This window comes from Mangifera indica, chromosome 5 (assembly GCF_011075055.1).
Source record: "Mangifera indica cultivar Alphonso chromosome 5, CATAS_Mindica_2.1, whole genome shotgun sequence".
Lineage (NCBI taxonomy): Eukaryota > Viridiplantae > Streptophyta > Magnoliopsida > Sapindales > Anacardiaceae > Mangifera > Mangifera indica.
Window position 1 is genome coordinate 13,085,297 of NC_058141.1, and position 25,848 is coordinate 13,111,144.

General features: G+C 33.9%; 4 protein-coding genes and 1 pseudogene across 6 annotated transcripts; 2 read left to right on the plus strand and 3 right to left on the minus strand.

Annotated features, from left to right (window-relative positions):
- Positions 1 to 1,289: 1,289 nt before the first annotated feature.
- Positions 1,290 to 5,367, minus strand: LOC123216669 (cycloartenol-C-24-methyltransferase-like). Of its 2 annotated transcripts, XM_044637172.1 has the most exons (14): positions 5,276 to 5,367; positions 5,026 to 5,126; positions 4,713 to 4,779; positions 4,354 to 4,427; positions 4,167 to 4,251; positions 4,011 to 4,066; positions 3,509 to 3,563; positions 3,121 to 3,168; positions 2,865 to 2,948; positions 2,663 to 2,779; positions 2,479 to 2,562; positions 2,226 to 2,351; positions 1,976 to 2,073; positions 1,290 to 1,635 (listed from the first exon to the last, which is right to left on the minus strand). In XM_044637172.1, the coding sequence occupies exons 2-14, from the start codon at positions 5,106 to 5,108 to the stop codon at positions 1,548 to 1,550; spliced, it is 1,065 nt and encodes a 354-aa protein (XP_044493107.1). In that variant the 5' UTR covers positions 5,109 to 5,126; positions 5,276 to 5,367; the 3' UTR covers positions 1,290 to 1,547. The 2 variants fall into 2 exon arrangements, with proteins under 2 accessions (XP_044493107.1, XP_044493108.1); XM_044637173.1 differs by lacking the exons at positions 5,026 to 5,126; positions 5,276 to 5,367 and adding an exon at positions 4,930 to 5,014.
- Positions 5,368 to 9,880: 4,513 nt separating this feature from the next.
- On the plus strand, positions 9,881 to 13,936 carry LOC123216374 (annotated as a pseudogene).
- A 1,025-nt stretch (positions 13,937 to 14,961) lies between these two features.
- On the minus strand, positions 14,962 to 18,103 carry LOC123215731 (peptidyl-prolyl cis-trans isomerase FKBP42-like). 2 transcript variants are annotated; one of them, XM_044635941.1, is made up of 7 exons: positions 17,760 to 18,099; positions 17,350 to 17,532; positions 17,153 to 17,242; positions 16,625 to 16,809; positions 16,387 to 16,509; positions 16,102 to 16,254; positions 14,962 to 15,479 (listed from the first exon to the last, which is right to left on the minus strand). In XM_044635941.1, the coding sequence occupies exons 1-7, from the start codon at positions 17,797 to 17,799 to the stop codon at positions 15,153 to 15,155; spliced, it is 1,101 nt and encodes a 366-aa protein (XP_044491876.1). In that variant the 5' UTR covers positions 17,800 to 18,099; the 3' UTR covers positions 14,962 to 15,152. The 2 variants fall into 2 exon arrangements, with proteins under 2 accessions (XP_044491876.1, XP_044491877.1); XM_044635942.1 differs by lacking the exon at positions 16,102 to 16,254 and having other exon boundaries at positions 17,760 to 18,103.
- Positions 18,104 to 20,376: 2,273 nt separating this feature from the next.
- Positions 20,377 to 23,205, plus strand: LOC123216375 (cation/H(+) antiporter 28-like). The gene is made up of 4 exons (XM_044636798.1): positions 20,377 to 20,511; positions 20,655 to 21,645; positions 21,754 to 22,349; positions 22,432 to 23,205. The coding sequence occupies exons 1-4, from the start codon at positions 20,377 to 20,379 to the stop codon at positions 23,035 to 23,037; spliced, it is 2,328 nt and encodes a 775-aa protein (XP_044492733.1). The 3' UTR covers positions 23,038 to 23,205.
- Positions 23,206 to 23,400: 195 nt separating this feature from the next.
- LOC123215882 (DNA-directed RNA polymerases II, IV and V subunit 11) lies at positions 23,401 to 25,687 on the minus strand. The gene is made up of 5 exons (XM_044636154.1): positions 25,501 to 25,687; positions 25,314 to 25,403; positions 25,139 to 25,217; positions 24,256 to 24,351; positions 23,401 to 23,605 (listed from the first exon to the last, which is right to left on the minus strand). The coding sequence occupies exons 1-5, from the start codon at positions 25,551 to 25,553 to the stop codon at positions 23,573 to 23,575; spliced, it is 351 nt and encodes a 116-aa protein (XP_044492089.1). The 5' UTR covers positions 25,554 to 25,687; the 3' UTR covers positions 23,401 to 23,572.
- Between the last annotated feature and the right edge of the window lie 161 nt (positions 25,688 to 25,848).

Genomic DNA, 25,848 nt, shown 5'->3' on the forward strand with positions numbered 1-25,848 from the left:
GATTAAAAAGAATTTATGGGTTCAAAGTTTTTGTATGTCCAAATAAGAGAAAAAATCCCCTTTTATCCTTCTATAACTAGAAGACCAAAACAAAATATTAAATTTCACTATCAACCTTAACCTTTCATATTTCAATTTCTCCACATTTTCGTCCTTCAACTTGTTAAAATCCCTCTTGACTAAATTCATTCAATTTGTTTTTTTCGTAAAATCTCTTTCTATCTGTGTCAATTATTATAAAAATTAGACGTGAAAGTTATTTTATTTGCTTCACATTTGGGGAGGTGGCTTTTGCTTTGACGTGGGCGGGAATTTCAACTTCCAATGTATAAGTCGCCGGTCCCCAGTCTGCCGACCTTTATCTTTGTGCCATAAATTCTTTAATTAATGGAATTAAAGCCTCAACTTCAGTTGGTAGGTCTTCACTTCAGTCTCCATAATAATGCAGAGTTTGGCACCGCCAGCCACAACCCACAGGGCCAAACCTATCCCAGAATTATCTATGTGTGAAGGAATGAGCTCAACTATTAAAGCACAAGATGAGAATGACAATAATATCAAAAAAAATATTCTGAAATTCTCAACAACTTTTAATATTCTTTCAGAGATGTTGTACTTACTCTAGTGGTGACAGTTTAAGTTGAATGTAGCAAAAGAAATGAAAAATAAAGATAGAGAAATGTTGAAGATACATGCTCTCATAAAACTTTACTCAACCCGATATTTTGAAGAAAATGACTTCGCCTAAAAGATGAGAACGACATCAATGAAAAAATTAATTGGTTAATGTCTAATTTATACCAAATAATTTTTTAAATAATTTATCTTCAAGATAATCTTTCTATCCTTTTAGATGTTATTCATCCCTTACAATGTATATCCTCTATTGCAGTCCTCTTGCAAGGACTAAACTTTTTCTGTTTTTTTTTTTGTAATGAAAAACCTCACTAGAGCTTGAATCCGTTTTTTAATCCATTATTTTATTTTTCAAATCCACTTTACTTGCACGAAAATATGCAGCCCAATTTTGTTATGAAAATCTAGTACATTTTTTTGTTGCATTGAAGGGCGGCATGATTTCACGATCAACCACCAAGGAGTTCACAGCAATTGATTGGACAAAGCGATAACAACAAACTAGTAGTTGAACAGATGCACACTTAAATTAAAATCCTCAAGGTCACAGGCAGCAGGAGATACAAAAACAAAAACAAAATAACAACAGGTACTGATAGATACAAAAACTAGCAACTTATTCAAAATCCAACTGTCACATGGCAGCTAATAGATCCATGAAAAAGCAAAAACAAATTAACAATTTATAACCAAATGTCCTACCAAGGGTAACATGAGAGCAACAGATTTAACATAGGAAAGGAATTACAATCAAACAGGAAATCATATAGCTTCACGTTACAAGCCAAATAACAATAGCAAGAAAGTTCGTGCAACCAACTCACAAAATAACAAGGACAGTTGCTAACAGGTCCATACATATTTATAAATTGCATCCTCTAGTCTGTAACAATACTGTCCATTAGCAGAAGTTAAGAAACCGTTTGCACTCCCAATTTACTGCTGTCAGACTGTGGCTTCCGCGCCACAAAAAAATACATTGGCGTGAAAATCTCTTTCCTGAAGCAACAAGTTAGATCAGCACTTAAATAAACCCAAGATTGATGGATTGCACCTAATAATGGGTTCAATTTTGGGTGTAACATTGTTATACTGACAAAAATATGTATTTATGAAAGAAGAGCAATGTTACTTATAATGAGTATTAATTTGGTTACTAATAATAATATGTCACCATGTGATTGGATGTTATTTTATTTTAAATTTAAAATTATCTAATTACATGAGGATATATCATCACTGGTATTCAAATTGATATTAATTATAATTACACACAGTTTTATTAAAAAGGAACTAGTATAGATGATCAAAATTAAAATGAAGAAAAATTAACACTGACCTTCCACCAGCAAACCATCCTTCAGCAGCTTTCTCCAGCAAATCTTGAACCCTTTGACTTCCCTTTGGGGCTACTCCCACAAATTCCAGGGCCTTAACCTATAAAGGGGAAATACATATTGGTCAGCTGGCAACGATATAGCAAGAAGGAAAAGGGCAATAAATCTTAATTTTAGATAACCAATTTCTTTGAGAATTGGTTTCTCTAGGATTAACACAATCACAAAGGCTAGCATTTCAACAATCTTTACCATGTTTCTAGTGAAGAAACTTCCAACAGCAGTAAGGCGGAAGCTACTTAGTGAGAAGTGGCTTTTATCCAAAGGCAAGTACCATGGGAGAGGTGAGTCAACAGCAAGATCTTTCTCCCACAACACCTTCATGAATAAAACAATATTATATATAAAAATATATATAATTATTGTACAGACCATAAGATAATGTAAAACATAAAAGGTAAACTGAAACAGATTATTAAAATTAAAAAGGCATAAATAGTCTTGCCTCAAAACCAGCTTGTTTCAGAGCTTCAAGACAATTTCTAGTCAACCTGACGTCAGGAAGGCCGGCACCAATCTCAATTTCAGCCTGTGTCATTGAAACTTTATTACGATACAATTTCGTAAACTATGGCATATGTACACAATAACCAGTAGGCGAATTTCTTTATCTTTATGAGACATACAACCTTAATTTTCTGATGTTCTTGATTTTGAGGATCAAAAGCATCAGTCATGCACCATTCGTATGCTGCAAAGCATTGGCCAGGCTTCAATACTCTGTGAATCTCTTTGTAGCATCCATACTGTCCAGAAATAACATAAGTTAAACCAAACAGAGGAAAACAGTCACACTCACACTATTGTCAGGATAATCTCAAATTGACATACTGCATCTGGTGCATGACAGGTAGCTTCAATTGCATATACAGCATCAAAACTATTGTCAGGAAAAGGCATCTTCATGAAGTCAGCCTGCATTAGTAGGAAAAAACAGCAATCATAAAGTTCATCACTGCAAATTGTAAACCATTCTATTAATCTAAATATATTTCCAATTACTAGAATTAGTAACATAGAAAATGGAAAATGTGCTACAAAAAGTGAAATGATAAAATCACAAACTTGTCCAAGGAATACTACCAACCTTTACAAAGTTGCAGGTTTTGTCCACTCCTGCAATTCGGTTTAGTTCCTGTGGAGAGACAAATCTTGTGACATCAAAAGCTAGTTAAAAAAAAAGAACAATTTCAAAAGTTAAAAAGCTGACCAAAAAAAAAGTGGGAGGCACAAGCAATTGTGATTAAATAGTCCAAAAACATTGATTAGGGCTGTACAGACAACTTAAAAAATCAAATCAAACTGACTTATTTGATAAAACTAATAAGTTTCATATCTTATAAAACCGACATCGAACAAAAAATAACATGCAAGTCAGTGTATGGGAATCTCAAGCAACAAACATAACATAAAATGAACTAGGAACAGCAACTGAAAATGCATATTGTATTATAATTAGAAAATAAAGTACATACTTTTCCTCTTGTTATCTGATGTTCATTGATGTTCAACCCAGTGACCGATGTTGAGCTGCAACAAATAACCAAAGAAGGCCCTCTCTTAAAAACAAAACTTTTGTTTAAACATAACAAAAATGAAAAGAAAAATTGCTAAAGCTTGCTATTCGACAATAGGTGATTTGTGCCCTTTCTTAATAAAAAATCTTTAGTGATGCTAGAGTTGTTTAACTAGACATTAAGCCTAGTAGCCCAGTGATTCCAATTAATTTTGGAGATGAGGCATGAAGAATTCTAATCATACAAGCAACTAAAATGCCTAAGCAAATTTAAGACTGTAATGAAATTGGACACAGCCAGCCAAAGAATTCAGGATTCATGAAAGGTAACAAAGCAAAACCCAATCTAATGGAAGTCAGCTTCAACGAGAAAGAGGGAGCAAATTGTACGAATAATATTGGTTAATAGCTGATAATGATAGATGACCGAAAAAAGGCTCCAACAAAAATGCCCATATCACCTGAATCGTGCAATTTCTCTCAATGGTCCACCAATTCCACAACCTACATCCAGAACCTATTTGATACTAGTAAAAGCTTGTGTCACAATCCAATCCAAATAACAAATGATAAATCTCTCAACTTAATGTTTCAGTGCTGTACAAGAAAGTATTAACCTTCTGTCCAGGTTTCAGGGCAAGTTGTAAAGCCATGAAATGCTCATGTCGCTTTATACTCTCCTGAAGAGACTCTCCTTTCCATCTGGAATAACAAATATCATTGTCATGATAAATTTTTCAGTAACATCCACAAAGGCATGCAGTCTCTCTTTGGAACCAACTACAGGAGAGAACAAAGTTTTACCTTGGTGCAAAATGGAAAGACTCCCCCCAGCCAAACTCATAAAAGCTGGTTACGAGATCATAATATTTATTTACCTGAAATTGCAAATGAGACAATAAAATGCCGTTGAAAAGACATTTTTACAATCATTATGAGAGAAAAAGAAAAATTCTAACAACATACTTTACGACCAGATGACCACTTATCACTATAGAAGATAATTAGAAAAATTTTAAAAGCAAAAGGTCGGATCACAAAGTGCCAATTGAAAATATGTTGCCAGAAACTGAGCAACAGAAAAGAGATAAATCGGATGACAGATGATTATGGTCAAGTTCGATAATTTTGAAGCAGACATGGTTAAATAGACCTTCTCATACCATGTCAGCGTAGTTAGCTTTTCTCTCTTCCTCTTCACCTCCATAACAGGCATGATACTTCTCATACCTGCATCATTAAGCTAAAACTTTTATCAAAGAATTCAGTAACACCTATACTAAATTGGAGAGACAAAACTTGAACACCATGATTAGATTGCGAATTTGTCCAGAAAACTTGGACTACAATTGTACACACTTTGCAGCACAGAAGAATCACCTGATGCCATGCAGCTGATTGGTCATGCATATATAATTCAGTTCATAAATTACATGTTTTTCTATCACTTAGTTCAATAGAAAAATGAGGAAGTACGTTTTGACGGCGGAGAGAACTTCGCTTTTGTCAATTTTTCCACCGACCCCAAAAGCCAGATCCAAGGCGCCAGCCTTCGGCATTGATTGGTGAGTTCGAATCTAAAAAAAGAAAACAAAAACAATAGCAAAAGAATCAGAAGCGGAATCGTTTGAAAAAGAAAAAACGAAAAAGTTCACGTGACACGGGATCTACAGTTTGAAAAACATCTTAGTTAAGAAAATGCTGCGGAGGAGATAGAAAAGGTTACTTGGAGGAGAAGTCGAGAGTGGGCTTCTGAAACAGAAAAGAGAGTGAGCCTCTTATAGTATACCGTTTTTGTATAAGGAGAAAAAGGAAAAAGAATACTTTTTGATAAAGAAGATAGGAGGGGATACTAAGATTAGAAAGATATGGCTATAAAGCAAAAATTAAGGAAATTATATATTGGAGGATTAGAGATTAGATTTTATGATTTGGTGAATTTTTCTTAAAATAGAAAAAAGGGATATGATTTGATTGGTTTAGAGATAAGAAGATATTATAATTAAATAGGTATGGGTGGAAAGCTAGGAGATACTATAATTAAATAGATATGGTTGGAAAGCTATGATTAAATAAATATGGTTGGAAAGCAAGAATTAAGAAAATTATATATTGGAGGATTAGAGATAAGATTTTAGGATTTGATGGATATTTTTTTAAATAGAAAGAAGGGATATGATTGGATTAATTTAGAAATAAGAAGTTATTAATTGACTATAATTAAAATAGTCTTTATCCCTTTCAATAAATTTTTATACACTATAAAATTGTTTTTCAAAAGTTTAGACCTCATAAGAAAAACAATAATATTAGTTTTATTTTTGCACTTGGCAATTGAAAAAGAGGGAGATGTAGAGTTATTTGGATCAATAAAAAAAGGCTGGAGATTTGACTAAGTATAATCTTTCAGTTTTATTTTATTTAGTTAAGTTAAATTTTGGGTTTTTTTAAAATTCCTTTATCTGAGATCTGATTATTTAGATTTAATTTGTGTTAGCATCATAGTTAGGTTAATAATTATGTTTGTGTATATTAGAAATTAAAAATTCTGGACAGTTTGTTATTCTATCTTTATTAAATATTTTGATGAAGAAATTTATTTTATTTGCAATCAAAAATTTTTCTGGAAATTTTATAACATATATTTTCAATTATATCAAATTTTCGTGAATTTTTGATAATTACAGAATTTATTAAAAATCTTAGAGCAATGACTGTTCAATAGAAAAAAATCTGCATTCCTGCAATTTGATGATCTGAATTTCTTGAACATTTTGATAAAGTATTTGAACTCAATTTTATCTGAAGATTTTTCTGCAAATTGCATTATATGCCTATTCATACATGCCCAAATTTCATAAAGTTTCAATGCCTATAGAAATTTTCAAAAATCAAGAAATAAGGGTTATCCAGTAAAGCTCTGGTTTCTTTGACAGTGTTGATGTGCTCTCTTTCTTGAACGTTTTGAAAACGAAATTTAATTTTGTTTCATTTGAAACATTTTGTGAATATTTTATTACATGTCTATTTTAATATATCCAAATTTTATGAATTTACGATGAGTGATTAATTTATTAAAAATCTTGTAACCATAACTGTCAGTGAAAGAGTTTATATATGTACAGTTGATTTTAATAGAGTTTAGTATGATTTAACACTAGGATGATGATTTGTATGATTTAACACTAGGATGATGATTTGTAAGGTTTATAGGTTATTAGTAGATACTTCTAAGATTAAGATTTGATAGTATTAAGTTTGAATTCTGATTGTTAGGACAACGTGAAAATATTGGTATTTCGTTAGAAATTATTTAGATAAGTAAAATGTTATATAATATGTAATGATTTTTGTTCTATATGAAAAATATTTATACGGTTATTTATGTTATAAAATTCTTTTTACTAAGATTGATAAATGATATTATGATTTTATTTTAGAAGTATATAATCTTTTTATCTAAAATACTTTTGAAAAATGTTTTGATATTTTTCTATGGAAAAAAACTTATGTTATATTATACGGTTGTTAAGATGAAAGCATTTAAATGAATTTCTTGAATAAAGATTTTCTACTATTTTTCAAAGATAAAGATTTGTTAGAAAAACAAGTTTTATAAGATTGTTTTGCAAAAATCCATAGTAAGATAAGAAATTGAATGATTTATGGATCGATAAATATGACCGGATCATAAAATATCCAGGAACATATGTTGAATGATAAAATATTATTGTACAATGTAAAAATATTATTATATTATATTATATTATATATATATATATATAACAAGATTACGGAAAAATGTGTACTCCACACTTATTTTATTTATATATATATAATATTACATTATATTATATTATATATTATAATATTTTTGTACCATACACGTTCATACATTCACATTATTCACGCACTCACATTTTTCATACACCCGTAAGCATTCTTTGCACTTGCACACACTCTTAATGTATCCACGCACACTTTTTTTATTTATGTTTATTTTTTCATTCCGATCTGTATATATCAATAATTATATTAAAAATTGATTTGTTTCTAAATAAATTATATATATATATATATAATAAGAATACGAAAAAGTTTGTATACCCTGCACTTATTATATATATATATTATAATATTTTTGTATCATACACGTATTTTTTGTACATTCGCATTGTTCACGCACTCACATTTTCATGCACCCGTAAGCATTCTTTGCACCTACGCACACTTTTAACACATCCGCACACACTCTTTTTATTTATATTCATTTTTTCATTCCGATTTGTATATATCAATAATAATATTAAAAATTGATCCGTTTATGAATAAGTTATATATATATATATATATATATATATATATATATATATATATATATATATATATATATATATATATATATATATATATATATATATAAATAAAATAAGTGCAGGGTACACACAATTTTCTGTATTCTTGTTCTACATATATATATATTGTATGTTATAATATTTTTGTATCATACACGTATTTTTCGTACATTCATATTGTTCACGCACTCACACTTTTTATGCAACCATAAGCATTCTTTGCATTTGCATGCATTCTTAACGCATCCGCGCACACTCTTTTTATTTATGTTAATTTTTTCATTTCGATCTATATATCTCAATAATTATATCAAAAATTGATTTGTTTTTAAATAAATTTTTAAAAGTTCGATTAATAAATTATCAAATATATCATCAATATGATAATATAAAAGTATACTTCAGAAATAAAAGTTGTCGATAAAAAATAATACTCAATATGAGATAATTAATAGAGAATGATTTTATTAAAATGAAAATTAAATTTATTTAAACAATAAATTCATTCAAAATTTCCTCAAATGATTTAGACAAAAACTTTTATACCAACTTTAATTAATTACCCTAATTATCCTGTGGGACTAAATGGAGAGGACAAAGTTGCCGCCTTGGAAAAAGGCGACCTCTTCTTTGACAACGACGGGAGCTGGGCTGCTGCATGGTATTTACAATTTTCTTAATTACTATTATACCCCATTAATTTTTTATTATATTATTCCGGAAATTTCTTTATTTTTTGAATATACATATACATATATTTATATATCAATCTTAGTGTTATCAACAAATTCTTGGGTTGCCACTTGGCATGCAATGGAGGATTCAACTTCCACAGGCATGGGAAAGTCAACAAGAGCTTGTAATGGAAAATCCAATCTCACTCATTCTAAATTTAGCTTTAAGAAATTGGGTAAACACGAGTTGGATCAATGACAGGGCCACAAAGAGATCCAGAGTCATCAATCTTAGTGTGGTAATAAGAACTGAAGAAAGTGATTCTTGTCCTAGCTTCAAGTGCTTTAAACTTGAAACCAACACTCTTGAACAGACCCTTTCCTCGGGACTGGAATGGAGCTTTGAGCGTGTCTTTCGCAGCAAATGCTTCAACCATCATTGATCCATGGCAGCCATTCTTTCCATCTCCGATTGCAAATGTGAGATTATAGACTTTGTTGGGAGCTGTTCTCAGAACTTGGGCAATGGCACTTTCTCTACCAGCAACAAACTCAACTGCACAAATAAAATATGAGAGATTACAAACTCATTTTAATAACAATTGATTTTCTTTGTCTATCTGTGAAAGGAAGAGCTCAACTATTAAATTACAAGATGAGAATGACAATAACATCGAAAAAAAATATTCTCAACAACCATTAATATTCTTTAAGTTGAATGTAGTGGTGACATGTTAAGTTGAATGTAACAAAAAAAACGAAAGATAAAGTGAGAGAAATGCTGAAAATACATGCTCTCATAAAACTTTACCCAACCCAATATTTTGAAGAAGATGACTTCGCCTAAAAGATGAGGACAACATCAATAGAGAAATTAATTGGGTAATATCTAATTTTTGAAGGATTGTGATATTCAAAAAGTTTGTTGTTAACATACGAGACCTAACTAAAAATAAAATTCTGTTTGTTGACGACTCATGGTTTTGAGAAAGGATCTTCGAAATATCATTTTCTCAAAATTCTAGCAGACGGAAAACATTATTTGACTCATAAATTATTTTAAATTTTTAACATCATAATGTTTTGCTCCTCTCGTGATATGCCAAATAATACCTGTACATACTCTTCTCCGCTCACCCCAACGTAACACAAACACTCACCCTACGATCTGCAGAATCTAATCCTAGCCCTCCAATTCCAGTTCCCTCTCAAAATTCAAATTCAAAACCGCCGCACTACTGTCTCTAACTTGACCGTTAATCCTTTCTCTTTATAAACCCTGATTTCGTCACAATCTCTCTGTTTCAATTCAAAGACACCACCCTCTCTGTGTCTCTCTAACCCCTACAATTTCAAGAACTTTTAAATTTTAATCGCCTTAAAAAACAAAGAAAAATTTCTAGGATTCTAACAATATCCTCCCAACAAAAGCCTTAACCAAGAAATTTTTCAAGAACTTCAATCAGTCACCATGGCTGTAGACAAGAAACTCCCTTTAACCACCAGCCACAATGCCAACATGGAATCCAACACTGTCGCAGCCGGCATAAAAAAGACCATAGAGGAAATGTACCAGAAGAAGTCTCAGCTGGAGCACATCCTGCTTCGAACCGACACTTACATCGGATCCATCGAGAAACACACGCAGATGCTCTGGGTCTACGACGAAGAAGCTAAGAACATGGTCCACCGTTCGATCTCCTATGTGCCGGGGCTCTACAAGATCTTTGACGAGATTTTGGTTAATGCGGCCGACAATAAACAGAAGGATCCGAAGATGGACTCGGTCAAAGTTGTGATTGATCCGGAACAAAATTTGATCAGTGTTTATAACAATGGGGATGGGGTTCCGGTGGATATTCACCAAGAGGAGGGCGTGTACGTGCCCGAGATGATATTTGGCCACTTGTTGACGAGTAGTAACTATGATGATAATGTGAAGAAGACAACTGGAGGGAGAAACGGGTACGGTGCGAAGCTTACAAATATCTTTTCGACGGAGTTTGTTATCGAGACTGCTGATGGGAAGAGGCAGAAAAAGTATAAGCAGGTATAATTTGATGTAAAAATAATGTCTTTATTTTGTTTTTGTTTATGCAATTTACAATTTCGATTTTGAATTTAATACATGAATGTGTAATTCATCGAAATTTTATGGTTCATTGTTGGGTTTTTGCTGTTTTAATTGAACTTATCTGTTTCATTAGGGTTTAAGTTGAGGGTTTGTAGAGATTTGGGTTTCTGAGATTTAGGGGACGTAGTCTAAGCAAGCATAATGTGATAGAAATATAATTCTTTGTTGGCCTTCTTAGTTTTCTTGTCTGCATTCATTAAGGTTTTTATTCTTTGAGTAATGGACTTGAAAAGTTTTGTTTCATTTGGTTTCCTGAGATATAGGGCTTTTCTGATTTCATTTTTGGTTTGCTTAATTTTCAAGGGTTGGTAACCAGTGATTTAGGTGTTGTTTGTCAATGGCTTAAGATCAACTCTGAGGCATTTTTGCTTCATTTAATTTTCCATAAGTTCGAAGTTTAATTTCATTCATGGTTATTGGTTTTACTACTTGTGAATGGTAGTGAAGGAACCGGGACTGGATGGAGCTCTTACGTACCCAATTATAACCCAAGAGAGATTGTTGCAAATTTGAGGCGCTTGTTGAATGGTGAGATGATGGAGCCAATGCATCCTCGGTACAAAGGATTCAAAGGAACTATTGAGAAAACTGCTTCAAAGGAAGCGGGAGTTAGCTACACTGTTACTGGAATTATAGAAGAAGTTAATGAGACGACACTTAGAATCAAAGAGCTCCCAATTCGTAGGTGGACTCAAGATTATAAGGAATTTTTGGAATCAATAGTTGATCAGCCAGATTCTTTTATCAAGGTAAAATTTAAGGACAATGATAATATGAACCAAATGATATTTTGCATGCATTTCCAACTTCTTTCTTACAGATAAGAATTGCTTGGTTGCAGGGTTTCAGGCAATACGGTGATGATACAACAGTTGATTTTGAAGTTTCCTTGTCTGAGGAGAAAATGATGCTGGTCAAGCAAGAGGGTTTGCTGAAGAAGTTTAAACTTACCACCAATATTAGCACAAGTAACATGCACCTGTTTGATCCAAAAGGAGCAATTAAGAAATATGACACTGCAGAACAAAGTACGAGTTATAAATTTACTTATGTTTTGATTAAATCTTTGCTTTAAGTTTAGATTGTCTGATATTTGTAACATTAACGCTTTTCAACTTCCCATCTGCAGTTCTTGAGGATTTTTTCCACCTACGGCTTGAGTAATACGAAAAAAGAAAGGTAATTTTGGACCATTAGTAGATGTCAGAGATTTACAGATATTACAAACATTCTTGTTCATGAAACTATTTAACTTGGAACACTTTTACTGTAAATGCAGAAAGTTCTATTGGACAGCCTTGAGATGGAGCTTTTGAAACTGGAAAACAAGCTTAGGTTTATCCTAGGAGTTGTGGAAGGAGAGATCATTGTGAACAACAGGAAGAGAGCTGATCTTTTCCTTGAGTTGCACCAGAGATGTTTCACACCCTTTCCAAAGAATTCTAAACCTGTCGAGGCAGTGGTTGCTGGGGCAACTGATGAAACAGAAGATACTGAAGAGATCAATGAGTCGGGAAGTTCTACTGGAGTACGGGCCAGTGATTACGATTATCTATTTTCAATGGCTATTGGAACCTTGACCCTAGAGAAGGTTCAGGAGTTATTGGCAAATAGGAATAAACTCAATGGGGAGGTCGATGAATTAAGAAAAACAACTCCTGAGTTCTTGTGGGTGAAAGATCTTGATGCTTTTTAGGAGCAACTTGATGTATGAATTGAAAATTAACCCTTTTTTTAATCGGATTTGTTATAGTTCGAGTTATCGTTGTTTCTTGTCTCACAAGTTGTGTATAATTTTCAGGAGTAGGATAAAAGTGATGCTCGAGCTGAGGAGGAAAGAAAGAAAATGAAAAGCAAAGCAAAAGGTGAAGCTGATACGAAGATTGTTTCTAAACGAGCCGTCCCAAAGAACCCACGGAAGAATGACAAGAAACCTGACCAAGCAAAAGCTGTTGCTGAAACCATAGGAGCATCATCCACCTCAACAATGGAAACGGGTGAGCTTGCTATGGAATGTTTCTTTATTATTAACTGTTTTGTTGTTCAATCCGCTTGTCTGAACTTGTGTTACTTCATCTTGCTTTATCAGAGGATGTTACCAAGGCAGGCAAAGGGAAAGGCAGAGCAGGATCTAAGAAGGCAGCTGTTGAAAAGGTCTGAACAGTTTTTCATATTCCATTCTTACCCTTTTTATCTTTGTAAATTAACTGATATATTTACGTATTTATCAGATTGACGAAGTTGATGATAATGACGTGCCTGATTTAAAGCAAAGTCTTGCTAGATTGAATGATCAACTAGCTTCTACGAACCTTGAATCTTCTCCCAAACAACCATCCACTGGTAAGCATCTTGGATTTGTAAACGGTTTTAGTAATGTGATCTGTAAAAGCTTGATGGAAACTGATGTTGCCCAAGTAGGATCAGCCAAGAAGAAAGAAACTAGCAAAAGGAACGCTGCCCGGAAGAAGCCACAGAAAATTGTATCCGACTTTTCCAAGAGTTAGGGCGAAATCGACATTGATGAAGATGATGAAGACTTTGAGGTAGAAGAGATAGCAGCTGCCCCAGAATCAGGGAAGAAGGGAGGCAGAAAGGCAGCTGGAAATGCCAAAGTAGGCAAGCCCCCTACAGCAACAAAGAAGAGGGGGCCAGCTGCCAAAAAGCAGCAGCAGCCCCAGGGATTAGGCCAGAAGCTTTTAACAGAAATGTTGAAGCCTGCAGAAAGCTCTCCACAGAAGAAAGTGAGGAAGATGAGGGCATCGCCATTCAGTAGGAAAAGTGTTTCCAAGTTGGGAGGGCTGGTGCTACCAAGATGAAGAAGCAACAGGAAGTGAAGAGACATCACACTCTCCTTCTACATCCGAAAATAGTGAGGAAGTTTTGGAAGTCATTCTGGCAAAATCTAGACCTCAGAGAGCAAACAGGAGGCTGACAAAGTATGTGGTGAGTGATTCTGAGAGTGAGCCAAGTGATGATTCTGACTTCAATGAAGATGAAGAATAGGCTTTCTAACTAAAACTGAAATTGGCGGTGGGAAATAAGATCTCATTTCCCTCGCATACTTTGAACTGCCCCTGGTACTGCACTTTTTTCATTGTGTTGAGTCAATACCACAATTCTCTTTGTGAAATATTCCATGAAAACATTGTAACTTATTTGAGTTGACGAAAACAGTTAGAATGAGATTTTTCTCTCTCTATAATATGAAGAGATTTGACTAATATTATCTTTATAAGTTACAAAAGTTTTTATGAAATACTTGAAAGGGTCATCATCCATAAAAAACCAACAAATCATTTGATGGGGTTGTATAAGCTTGCTTATTTTTGCAATAAGACTGTATGTATCAAAACAACTTCAAAATATGTATGTGCATTAACGATTCTTCTTATTTAAGAGACGACAAATAAGAGAGGATTGTATTAGACTTGCCCATTCACTACACAACTGTCTAGTGAAAGCAAAAGATTGCTCATCATCTTATTTTTCCTAGTGTAGTAATATCAAATCATTATATCTATCTTTTTGACGCTCAAAATTCAATGGCTGCACTTGTCCAAGATTGTTTGTCCTCCTGGCTTGTCAAAGTAGTGAGCCAATAGAAACAAAGCAGGACAAGAACTAAGAGAACAATAAGCTACTGTTTTCACAACTTGTCATTGGAAAGGGTTTGAAGGAGAATTTGAGCCCACAACAGAAGGGTAACAAGGAAGACTAGGTTTTGATGAGCTTTTCATTTACTGTATATGTCTCAGAGCCCAGACAGCCATGGCAGCTTGTCACTTTCCCCTGATTACAGTGAATGATAGAGGTCAACTCACTGACACCGAGATTGACAATGGAATATATTTATCCAATCGAGATAATATATACTGGGTTGGATTCCAAGTATTACACACTTTCGTGTCTGTCTATGATGTCCAGATGAGTTCTGATAAGATATTATTTATATTACATTTCTTTTCAGGTTCATTCAATTTGATTTCTGGGTTCTTTTGCTGTAATGAATTCCTACCCCAACAAGCCTGGAAAGAACTAGTTCTGTATTGTAATATAAACTTTCGTTAGTTTACAATGGCTGATTCCATTAAACTACACTGCTATGGGTTTTACATAATTGAGATTGACATTTCTGATACTATGCTTTCTTTGTGCAAAATGCTTTTCCACAAAGATTCAATCGATGAAAGAGTATTGAGAGATTAGACCTTACACTATCATTTGAACAGCCATTGATCTTTCAAGCTGAAAAAGGAATCATCAACTCAAGCTTGAGATTTTATCACATATCATCCATGACCATGAGCAATATGACCATCCGAAAAACTTAGCAATCAAAGTTACAGCAAAGTCAGATTCAACAACATAAGTCATTGATGAATCCGAAAACATAATTCTGTATCAATTATTTTCTCATATTTAGTTGTTCAGATCTCATCAATCAGCTTTGACTCTTTCACATCTAAAGAGACGATAAAGTAATGACACTAGCCATTGCCAAAAGATGACTAACCAATTAGTGCTCTTTGGTTTTGGTTCTGGGCGAGGTCCAAAAATTCCTTTATAGATCTCCTTCTGCTTCTGGTAAACAGCCTTGTCATGTTCAGCTAACCAACGAAGTTCTCTTGCAATTGCTTTGTCTTCAGGTGCAAATTTACATGCCTTTAAAAAGTCTTCTCGTGCAGCTTCTGTTTGGCCAAGTTCTGCTCTGGACTTTCCCCTTCTAAAAAGGGCTTTCACATTGTTTTCATCCTCAGCTAACACCTGTCAGATCATCATCCAATCAAAGTAAAAGTCGGTGTTCAACAATGTCATCATACAACTGTTCAAAAGCAAGGGAGTATATGAATGGAAGAAACTTAATTTCAACCTCAGAATAAATAGAGGGAAAAAAAGATATATGTTGCAGGAAGTTAGGATATTTCCAGCAATTTTCTTTCTTTCCCTCACTCTTCATAAGAATCATATTGAACCTAAAGTAATGATGCATAAACTGCCAATCTGCCATGCCATCAAACAACTTTACACCTGTCAATGGTTACTCTCCAATTATTCATAACATCAATCATCATTCATATGGTCGGTGCATGGAAAAGTCAAAACCCATAAACTGGTTTATATAAACCAAGTGAACTTCTATTATGTTTAAGCATTGATTTTATAATAACCTTTTCAGGTTCCTTTAGTAAGATCAATACCCCTCTCTGTAGAGTCTGGTTAATGGATTCACAAAGTAAGTGACCTAAATTTTCCTTTGGTTCTAATAACATGTTATTAACCACTAACAAAAGTACATTTAAATATTCAGAATCTCTCTCTCTCTCTCTATCTACATATATATATATATAGAATGAAAAAATTGATTAGCTGATAACCATTTACATACAAGGCTGCATTGCCCAACAGCTTCTTCATAGCGCTTGAGCTTTATCAGACATGCTGCCATATTAAGGTGGCATGGATTTTTAACAGCCAAAGCTATGTCTCGGTACTTCCCAAATAACTGGAACATGAAATCATCACCCATATAGGCTATGGCCTGACATGAACAAAAAATAATTCTTTCAGAAGAGAAAAGAAATAGAGCAAGATGATAACAGAGCTCAAAGAATCTGTACAACGTCAGACACTGAGACTAAAATAATAGGCAGCAAGAACATGAGAATGTAACCATTTCATACTGTTGCATGGCCTCTTCCCATTTCTCCTCCTTATATAAGGCATTGCCATCCATCTTTCTTCGATCTGCAGCCCCAATCCTTTCCTCCACAGTCAATTCACTACGAGCTTTCCCCTACATGAAATACATAGCGAATAAATACATGTTAAATGAATCCTACAGAAATCAACCTCACACAATTTCAACAAAAATGTCGGACCATCCATAAACAACAATAAAAGAGGCTTACTTCTTTGGTTTCATCAAACCCAATAAGCACAACTTCATATATAATGTCTGCCATGGGAGGAACATTAGGGAAAGAGAAGCTGCCTTCTTTCCCATAACCGAGTTCCCAGCCAACATGTAACAGGGCATGCTCGCCAGTCTTCATGCTGGACACACCAACAGCCAAGCCAGTCATTTCTTTTTTCTCTGTTGCAGAAGCAAAACTATCAATATTTTGTAACATGAGCAAAAATGCCTTATACACAGTGAGCTACTAGATTTATCCGTACAACATTTATCTTATACATAAATACATACATCTAATTGTGTGCAAAACCATGCATATAAATTCCCCAACAAATTTCAGCCTGAAAAATGATGGTCTATTAAGTTTCTCATGATGTTTTTATCCATATATAATCAAAATCACACCAGGATTGCCGGATATATAAAAACTGATTTTAAAATTAAGAAGGGTCTTCCTTGAAAAGCGCAAAAATGGTAAAAAATAAATGCAGAATATTTAAGGAAATATAGATTAAGTATATACCTTTCCCTATAATAATTTCAAGAGGCTGTTGTTCATGCCATGTATCCTCAAATTTGTGTTGGGTGCTTTCAGTCCAAGCCCTGTAGTGCACTATCAGCAAATAGCAATAACTCAGATGTAAGCAATGCATTATCAAAAATAAAATGTAACACTACCAACAAACATCTTTGATATATCAAACATCAATGTCTACTTACCAAAGCATGTTGAATATTTGGAAGGTTTTTGACCCTGGCCTTCCTTAATAATCTGTTTAGTTACTTTATCATGAAGCACTTCCACTTTAGAATCCACTATTGGAGGATAACTGCCATCTTGGGTAGCTACACTCTGTGCAGACCCAACATTCTCAGTGATTATTTCACTCTCATCTTCTTGTCCTACAAAACACACCAGATATTAGATCTACACACGTTTCAAAATATTTTACACAACATCCATTAAAATCACATGGTTGTGCATACGACAGCTTTAAAAGATCATAGATTGATGGCCCCAGAAGAAGAAATTCACAAGCTTTTTTCTAAAGGGCAAACGAAAAATTAAAAATTACACAAAATTTAATCTTTTAAACATGTAAAACAAAGATAAAAAAGGGTAAATTCACCATAGGGTTGACTTTTCTGCTGCTCCTGAACACCCTCCATTGATTTGATTTATCACGCGTTTGAATTTTGCTAAACCTAGAAAATGAAATTGGAAACAGAATCAATTGGGAAAAGATCAGCAGACTTTTAGTTTAACTGAAACGTGATGTGTGAACTGGTATGTTTTTGTAGGGAACGAAGAAGACTCAAGATACATAAGCCATGTTTGTTTGACTAAAAGGAGAAGTTGGGTATAATGACTAAAATGTACTCGAAGCTGATCATTGCTTTACTGTGGTTTACCCCTTTTTTCACTTTCTAGTGATTAAACCAATTCCAGTGATAGATCCCTGATCTTTAAATCTAATAAATTAAGATTTTAATTTATTAAAACTACTTGAGAGTTTTAAAGGGATGTCTTGACCATATACGAAACAAAGGACAACATAAACACAAACTCCCACTTGCAGGCAACACTACTATTTTCCATGGAAAACAGAAGTTCGTACAATTATTTGTCCTATTAAGGTAAGTTTTTATATGGGATTGAATGAGAGAAAGCATTTTATGCTGCTTCTTTCGTTTTTCCTTTCTTTTTTCTGATGAAGTCTGTTTATATTTAGCCCCACTTTAGCTTGCAGTTAGCTCTAGCTTCAGTTCGTTGTAAAGAACCCAGGAATCTTGGCCAGCCAATAATGGAAAATTTTAGTCTGGTTTAGTCTTTTGTTGTAAATGACTAGGTACAATATCAGATTATACACCGACTAAATGTCACGTTTTGTCACCCTATGCATAACTTTTTGCTTCCTGTTAGCCTTATTATGTGACATGGCTTTATCGGAGTCCCTCATTCTTTACTTCTCCACCAAAACCCACATGTCATTGCCACTATTCCTCTCGTGACATACTCCCACATGCCACACTCTCTCTTACTTTCCTCCCCTCCCCCCCCTCAAAATGTCATTGAAGCCATCTACACTCATCATCTCATCCGTGATTTAACCTTGAATGTTATTAATAAAGTTTTTAACAATAGATCGAGTTGTTGAAAGAATCTTCACTTGTTATCCTACCCCTAATCTAATCTCAAATATTAATAATAAATATTATTGCAATAGTCATTCAAATTTAAAAAATTAAGAAAATGATTATCTTAATAATAAATTTTATAACAATTATCGTTTAAAACTAATGAAACAAATAATTAATTTATTATATTCAAAAAAATTGAAAGCACTAATATGTTCAAATGTATAACTAATAATATTGGTGATTCAACTTACATTAACATATTTTTAAATTCAATTCAAGCTTTTTCTTCTATTTCTCTTTTTTAATTCTCGATCCCATAAGAGAAAGTTCATCAACCTAATTAGAAGGAGTCATCATTGGCTCACCAACCTCATTTGGATTCTCCGTCACTTTCCCATTGTTTTCTCAACCACTAAACAGAAGAAATTTCATAGAATACAAATTTAAACAGAAATAACTTGCAAAAACCACCACATTTATAAATCCAGATCTAAATAATAACCACACAGACACAAGCTCAAACGGAGCACTTCATTCCAACCAAAATAAAAAATTAATTGAATTTGAAACCATCCCATTTGTTTATACATCTTCTGAAGTTGAAACTGCTTAAAATATAACTGGTTTTCAGTTCAATTAATTGAAAAACTTTCAGGCAACTGAGTAAAATATGGGAAATTACATAGATGAAACATAGAACATTTTAGGCCAAAAGACTTGTTCCTACCCAAGGATTGATATAATCTCAAACTCTCACCCGTCAACTTTTAAAAACCCTAAATCACACCTATGAGTCAATTTTTGTCGAAATTTTCAATTAAATATAAGAGTAAAGCCGTCAATTTAATAATAATATTAAAAATATATATAATTTATTATATTTTTCCCTTCAGATTTTAAAAACTATCAATTTCACCTCTGTTTAAAGTTTTTCAGTTTAGAAAAGTCATATTCCTTCTCTCCAAACTTAGAGTTTTTTTCTTTACCTTTCTAACCACCATCTTTATCTCTGACAACCTTCCCTTTTAACCCTAAACCATCATCATCTCTCTAACCACGAGACCTTACTCTAGACACATTTTATTTTGTTTCTAACATATCAAATGCATGCAAAGCCCAATACATCATGGACCCTTTGTTATCTTGCAGAATGAAAGTGGCAAGTGTTTCTATGTATTTTTGCTATAAATCTTGGGAACCTTGATGTTAGGATTGATTTATATGATCTTTTTCATTGAATTTAATGTTTATGAATATGACAGGTAAATATTAATTAATTTAGAACCATAATTAATCGTTTTTATCTTCTCTACATGTCCTTACTACCTTAAATTACTCCTCCAATTTCTCCTCACACAGAACAATCAATTAGAACCATTAATTAACTCACTGTGGCATACCAAAAAAATTTAAAACATTGAAAATGATTTAATAAAAAAAGAAAAAAAAGAAAACTTCAAAAAAATAGTTTGACAATGATCATCTGCTAAAATTCTTTATTTTCTTTGAAAAAAATCCGACCACGTCGTTGCAATTGCGAAGAACACATAAAAGAGAAACATGTCAGTTAATGGCACAAGACATAGGGCACCAACACAAAAATGTATGGATTTTGTAGGCATAACATTGGCCAATGGCTCAGGAAAAGTTTTGGGTCTCATGTTGGCATTTATTTTGAGCAATGTCGCTCATCATCTTCTAAAGCCTTTACATCAACCTCGCATAGCTTCTGATATCGTCGTAAGTTCCCCATCATAACTCCGTATTTTCATTTCTAACGTATAATGTATAGATAATGTTACAAGAATAATGTTATTGTACACGTTTTGAGTGGATTTATATTTGCATTTTGATGAAGCATTTGATCTTGTGGGGTGATGCAGATAGGGCTGATTCTTGGCAGCATAGATGGTATTCGACACTCATTTGAGGCAGAAGTGATAATGACAATTAATTTTATAGTAGAATTTGGCATGATTTGCTACATGTTTGTGTTGGGACTAGAAATGAATTTATATGTGATTTTAAAACCACCAACTAGAGATGCCATTGTGGCCTATGCTGGGATGATTTCAACATTCATTTTGACTTGCAGCATAACCCCATTTTTTCATTATACAAAAACTCCAAGTATGGGCTTCACCCTTAGCCTGGCACTGACATTAGCAGGCAGTGGCTCTCATATACTCTCTAGAGTGATAACAAATCTAAAGATTGGAAAGTCTGATATAGGAAAACTTGGAATGGCTGCAGGAGTTCATGCTGATATGATTTCAATGCTTTTGGTTTGCATTGGAAGTATTTTTTACCCAAGACTTGCAACTATTAAAGATAGCGTTAGAGCATATATCACAAAGGCTGCTGCACTCATCATCCAGTCAGTTTTTGCAGCCAAAGTTTCACCAATATTCATGAGCTGGATTAACAATGAAAACCCTGAAGGAAAATCCATGAAAGGCACACATCTTGTTTTGTCACTGGCTTTCATGGTGTTTGTATGCAGCTGCTCTCCATGGTATGGTTACAGCTCTATTCTTAGTGCATTTATGGCTGGGCTTTTTTTCCCCTCTGAAGGGAGAATCTCAAAGTGGACAGTGGGAAAAATCAATTACTTGTTAAGCATTGTTTACTATCCTATTTTCTTCTTCTGGGTGGGTTACCATTCTGATCTCAATAGATTTCAAGCTGGCAATTTAGGCACCTGGGTAAGGCTCCTCATGCTTCTAATTATAAGTATAGTTGGGAAAGTTGCTGGAACAGTCGTCTGTGGAGTTATATTAGGTTTCCATTGGCCTGAGTCTGTTGCACTGGGGCTTTTGTTGACTGCAAAGGGTCATTTTGCAATTTTCTTGGCTGTCATTTCCTATGCTGTAAGTTCCAAAACCTTGTAGTTACATAAATTTTAACATACAAACTAATTATAGCTAAATGTTTTGTATTATAAGTAACCTGTTATGTTCTCTAACCAAATGCAGAATTTAGGTCAAGCCACAGCTACAACATGCGCTCTACTGGTGCTTGGCGTCTTCCTCTCAGTTGTGCACACCCCATTTGTGGTGGGGCATATCATTAGACGAGCAAGGAAACGAGCACCAACTCGGCGGCTGGCATTGCAGGGGCTTGACCCATCACAGCAGCTTAGAGTTATGCTTTGTCTTCATGGCCCTCAGAATCTTGGCTCTACCATCAACTTCATTGAAATTTCTCGAGGGCGGGCTGACCCCGGAATCGTGGTTTATGTTACTGACATGGTTGAACTGACAGACCAGATTGCCGCTACACTTGTGCACCAAGAAGGAGTACAGGAATCAATCGACACCGTGACTGTGACTGACAAGGCAGTGATGGAAATGAGAGATGAAATCACTAATGGAGTTCAATCATATGTAGATGAAAAAGAAGGTATCACACTCAAACGAATGCTTGCTCTCTCAACTTTCAGTGGCATGTCCCAAGATATCTGCATTTTAGCTGAAGACCTCATGGTTTCACTAATCGTCTTGCCATTTCATAAAAGACAACGTGACGATGGCACATTAGACTGCGGCCATCCCGGCTTCCGATATGTCAACCGCAAGGTAATTTGCAATGCAAAATCTGTCTTTTTAGTGAACCATGTCAAATTTTGACTTTTGTTGTTCCTGTTCTTGTTCAAAACAGCTGTTGAGAAATGCAACTTGTTCAATAGGGATCCTGGTGGACAGAGGGTTTGGACAGATGGAAATAATGCCAGCAGCACAAGGGCCAATGAATGTGGCAGTGATTTTTATAGGAGGGAGGGATGATAGAGAGGGACTAGCATATGCAGGAAGAGTGGCAAGGCATCCAGGAGTGAAACTGACAGTAATAAGATTCCTACTAGAAATTAACGAGAATTCACAAAAGAGGAGTTACAAAGACAACAGAGCTGAGTATGAAGAAGAGATGAAGCTTGATGATGAAGCATTTGCAATGTTTTATGAGACACATGTAGCACGAGGGCATGTGGCTTACATGGAAAAGCACATGGCAAATTCAGCAGAAACATATGAAACACTGAGGTCGCTTGATGGGCAATATGCACTCATAATTGTAGGGAGAGGAGGGAGGGTTAACTCAATTTTGACAGCAGGATTGAATGATTGGCAACAATGTCCAGAATTGGGGCCAGTTGGGGATGTTCTTTCAGGGTCAGATTTTTCTATCAGGACGTCAGTTTTGATCATCAAACAACATGACAGTACAGGAGAGCTAGATGGGCTCGATGAAGACTTCTCTATCATGTAAATATGGATTGACTTTAGGATCACAATTACAATAGCCAGATTGTCTGTAGAAATCTAGTCGTCAATTAGATAAGGACAAAAATTAAGAATGTTACATTAAATGAAAAAGGAAAAAAATTACGGTGCACTGCAAGAAAGCAAATAATACTGAAGAGCTTTTATTTTTTATTCTTATTTTCTTTAAACAGAAATATTAGGAAGGTTAAAGTCTTGATTAAGTTTCTTAATTACATTGAATCACTCTACTGTTTGTAGAATTCCCTAATCTTTGAACCAATGATAATGAATAATGATTAATGTAAATGAAAAAGAAAGAGAAGACAGAAAAATGAAATAAAAAAAAAAATACAAGAACCTTTCCACATGCTGCAAAACTTATTGATTTTCAGGATGTCCATTAATGTCGTCGAAAGCCTCTTGTTACACAACTAAGCATTCATCACTCAAAACATTAGTCCCTTAAAATAACCAGAATTTCTTAATTTCTGTCCAGCTCTAAACACCCATATTCTAACCAAATGATGTGAAAATGTACATCAATAGTCCCTTGAATGCTTCGCAACCTCAGCCTACAAACAGACACAATTAAAATGTAATAAATCAAGTTAAAATGAACATGTATATTTAAAAACATTAACAAAAATAATTGAAAGTGTATCTCTTCTATTTAGAATGTTATTACGAATTTATGCCAAGCATCTGGAACACACTTCAATAACTACTAAATGAACAGTCAAATTTTCTAGTTATTCTTCTTTGTTACAGACTAGGCTTCTGTTATTTTACTTACATCATTTTGATGGCCTATATTAATCATGTGAAATAAACATCTCAAGCTGATAAAAGTATGACTAAATTATGATTGAAATCATTGTCATTAACCTCCTTCAGAGAAATTATCGAATCACAATCACGGCACCTTTTTCTTCCAATTATGCATCAAGTCACTTCATGACTAAAGAGTATAATCAAATGCAAAAAGTTACACTAGTCATTTAAGTTTAATCAAGGAAGACAAATTTAAGCTTGTATTTCTAATGCAATATCATGCAAAGCACTTTCAGTTTTTCAAAGATTATGACAACAGTTTAATAAGATCGAACAAGGACAGCAACAATTTCTAAGGAATATCTAATTACACCCTACTTTCAGAGAGAGTGTGTGAGAAGATGATTACGGTTGATGATTAAAAAAGGACCAAAAAAGAGAGATGCCACACCTCAAATGCACTCTTCAGAGTGTCAAGTTCCTTGTCTAGATCATTGATAGCCTGGTTGTATGCCTGCATTGGTGAAGACTGGCTTGTCGTGTGAATCTATGCAATCACATCAAAGTAGTTCAGACACCAAGATTTAGCAAATAAACGTGAAAAACACAACCATACATGAAATAATTTAGCCAAAAAGGGCATTACAAGCCATTAATCATTCATTAAAATAAATTCGCAATCTCAATTAGAATATCTATGTATTCACTCCATAAATTTAATGATTATTCATTAGACCTCCAATAGTTCAATTCAACTTACCAATTCCACAAAGAAGAAAACTCTCATACTGTTACTCAAGCTATCTAAACTTCTCATTTGACGAAAAAATGTAAATAGGTAATTTGTTTCCTCATATAGCCAATTATCAAACAAACAATAAAACAGTTTCCTCCTTTTTTAATTAGGACATTGAAACCACATTAAGAACTGAATAATGCACACAACTGACTAAAACCAAACTCAGGCAAAAATAAAAACGAAGAAATATGGGAGATCTTAGCTGATTGAATTTTTTTAATTTTCCGCTAAATATCCTTAAGAACCTTTTAAGACAAATAGTATTATCTAGAAAAACATTGTCTACAACCACCAGCTCAAACATTATCATGCTTTGAGAACTCACGCAAGCACTGACTCTCAGGCTAAAATTTCCTCAGCCCCAATGTCTGAAAACAATGGTTCGAACAAAAGACTATAAACATAAAAGCTAATAATCCAATTAAAATCAGCATCTAACATGCAATTAAACAATTAGAAATGCAAAAAATTAGGGTTAAATCAAATTATACTAACAATAGTGAACACAATTAAAAAAAATGACAAAAATACTAACCCTAACAATGATTTTGTACTGAAGCGGGTGAGGGAGCTTGTAACCAGCAAATAACACATTCTCGTCTCTATGTAATTGCCTAATCATAAATAAACAAAACCAATTAGGCTTCAATCAAAATTTAAATAACAAAAATGATTAAACAGGGTAAGGTATAAACAAATTCAAAAGGTACATGCGAAGAATGTTGCCAATAGTGTGCTCTTCTCTCTCTATAGTGAACGACGCCGCATTGATAATCTTCGTGTCTCTCTCGTAAGAAACCCTAGGATAAAAAATTTCAGAAAACAAAAACACTAGAAAAATAAAGTGATAGATTAGCGTGAGCCTGATAGAAGAGTATTACAGAGAGGTGAGATTACTTTTTGGTCCCCTCGGGAACGACGAAACGTTCGTAACGGTCAGGGGCATTCATGGCTTCTTTTCTCTTCTCTTGACTCTCTCACAGAAGCTCCCAGGTCCCAGCTCTGAAGATTTTAATCGCCAGGTGAGTAGCTTGGTTTTATACTTCCAGTCCGAGAGGGAGGGGTGCTCGAAACCGTCTAATCTAACATTAAAGATTAATAAGTTTTAAATTGAACGTATATATAAAAATAAAAAAAAAATTAAACTAAATTTTTTATCAACCGATTTAAAACCCATTTTCAAAGAGTAGCTTATTTTATTAATTTTTTAAATTTTTTGAAAATTAATTTAATATTTTATTTTTT